Source organism: Anolis sagrei, chromosome Y (genome assembly GCF_037176765.1).
Source record: "Anolis sagrei isolate rAnoSag1 chromosome Y, rAnoSag1.mat, whole genome shotgun sequence".
Taxonomy (NCBI): domain Eukaryota; kingdom Metazoa; phylum Chordata; class Lepidosauria; order Squamata; family Dactyloidae; genus Anolis; species Anolis sagrei.
In genome coordinates, this window is record NC_090035.1 from 78,586,090 (window position 1) to 78,588,589 (window position 2,500).

Here is a 2,500-nt window from a genome sequence, read left to right on the forward strand (position 1 = left end):
AAGCCGCGGAGAAGGAAGGGGCTTTTTGGGAGATTCCATACCGATGTACGCTTCGGGGGAACCTGCAAATGGGAAAAAAGAACAGGCACCATGATCATTCATAACATTACTTAATATGAATAGTAGAAGCTCAGATTGGGGTGCATCTTGTTGGGGGTTGTAAATGTAAATAAACAGAAACTTTACCACAGTTTATGAACCAAGATATACCCTGTAGTATAATAAAGTGTCACTCGGGCTTGTTTAACATGTAACAGTATCTTTATTTTCATTCAAAAGGTCAAACATAATATAATATAATCAAATATAAAATAATATAATATAAGATATAATATAATATAATATATTGTATCAGGGCCGTAGCTAGAAAAAAATTCGGGGGAGGGGGGCGGGTTGAAACTTTTTTTTAGCAAATCATGAAGAGTAGTTCAATAACACAACAACAACATTTTAATACAGTCCAAAGACCCTTATTGCTCCGTAAAAGGTATGATACAAAGTATGCAAGGTTAGTAAGGCCAAAAAAAAGCCAAAAAATAGGGTTTTTTACCTGAAAATTTGGGGGGCGGGGTTGAACCCTTAACCCCCCTCCCTGGCTACAGGTCTGTATTGTATATACATATAATATTGATAATATTATAATGTAATACAATGTAATACTACTACTAATAATATATTATAATTATATAATTATATATTTTATATTAAATTTTATATATTTATATTAAATAATTATATATTTTATATTAAATGTAATATTACTAATAATATTGCAGTGTAATGTTATAGTACAATGTAATATATAATATTATTATTGTGCTATGGTAATAATATAATATATTCTATTTACTTTTTACTTGTAAGCCACTCTGAGTCCCCTTCCAAATAAACAGGGCAACAATATATACAGTAGTTTCTCTGAGTTCACACAGAGAACAGAGGGAATAAACAATCCTTTTAAACAGTCTTTAAAATATGCTTCATGCCTTAAAAATGACCAGGCTTCAGAGAGTTGGCAGCCATTTCCTTCCTGGCTGTTTCCAGTCAGCGCTCTCTTCACTCTCCGAGATGAAAGTGGCAGTTAAAACTGTCTCAGCAGCAAGCCAGAGACAGCAGCCAATCAGAACTCTGGCTACTGGCATGCTCAGCCAATCAGCTGCCGGCACATGTCTTTCCAGTCAACCCACCACATCATGGTTCCACAGCAAGCTGGCTTCAGGAAAGGCAAAAGCTGCACATTGCAAGTGCTGAACCTGACTCAGTAGATAGAAGATGGCTTTGAAAGGCAGCAGATCACAGGAGCCGTCTTCATAGACCTGTCAGCAGCCTATGATACTGTGAACCACCGCCTCCTCCTGAGAAAAATGTATAATATCACAAAGGACAACCACCTCACCTGCCTCATAGGAAACCTGCTACAAAACAGGAGCTTTTTTGTTGAGTTCCAGGGCCAGAGAAGCAGATGGCGGAAACAGAAGAACGGCCTGCCTCAGGGGAGCGTGCTTGCTCCATCCATGTTCAACATCTACACAAATGACCAGCCACTGCCAGAAGGGACAGAGAGCTTCATCTATGCTGATGATTGTGACATCACCGCTCAAGCAGGGAACTTTGAGATGGTAGAACGAAGCTCTAGGTGCTCTTACTGCCTATTACAGGGAAAACCAACTGATCCCTAATCCATCTAAAACACAGACATGTGCCTTTCACCTTAAGAACAGACAAGCATCCCGAGCTCTGAGGATTATTACCTGGGAAGGAATCCCACTGGAGCATTGCAGCGCACCCAAATACCTCGGAGTCACTCTGGACCGTGCTCTGACCTACAAGAAGCCCTGCCTGAACATCAAGCAAAAAGTGGGTGCTAGAAACAATATCATAGGAAAGCTGACTGGCACAACCTGGGGATCACAACCAGACACAGTGAAGACATCTGCCCTTGCGCTTTGCTTCTCTGCTGCTGAGTATGCATGCCCAGTGTGGAACACATCTCACCACGCTAAAACAGTACATGTGGCTCTTAATGAGACATGCTGCATTATCACAGGGTGTCTGCGCCCACTGGAGGAACTACATGTCTAGCCAGTATTGCACCACCTGACATCCGCCGGGAAGTAGCAGCCAATAGTGAAAGGACGAAGATAGTGACATTTCCAGCTCATCCCTTGTTTGGGTATCAGCCAGCACGTCAACGACTTAAATCTAGAAATGGTTTTCTAAGATCTACAGAGACACCCGCTGGAATACCCCAGCAAGCAAGGGTCCAAAAGTGGCAGGCTCAAACCCAGAACCTCAATCCATGGCTGATACCAATGAGAGACTCCCTCCTGGGCACACAGAGGACTGGGCGACTTGGAAGGCACTGAACAGACTGCGCTCTGGCACCACGAGATGCAGAGCCAACCTTCAGAAATGCGGCCACAAAGTGGAATCCACGACATGCGAGTGTGGAGAAGAACAAACCACTGACCACCTGCTGCAATGCACCCTGAGCCCTGCC

General features: G+C 42.6%; 1 protein-coding gene across 3 annotated transcripts in view; it reads right to left on the reverse strand.

The window, feature by feature from the left end:
* The window catches only part of LOC132781205 (pleckstrin homology domain-containing family G member 2), a 106,133-nt gene that overhangs the window by 20,552 nt on the left and 83,081 nt on the right, over positions 1–2,500 (reverse strand). For all 3 annotated transcript variants that reach the window (XM_067461455.1, XM_067461456.1, XM_067461454.1), the window contains one exon: positions 1–62. This exon is cut by the window's left edge and continues 40 nt beyond it. In XM_067461455.1, coding sequence (XP_067317556.1) covers positions 1–62 — 62 coding nt within the window. The remainder of the gene's footprint in view (positions 63–2,500) is intronic.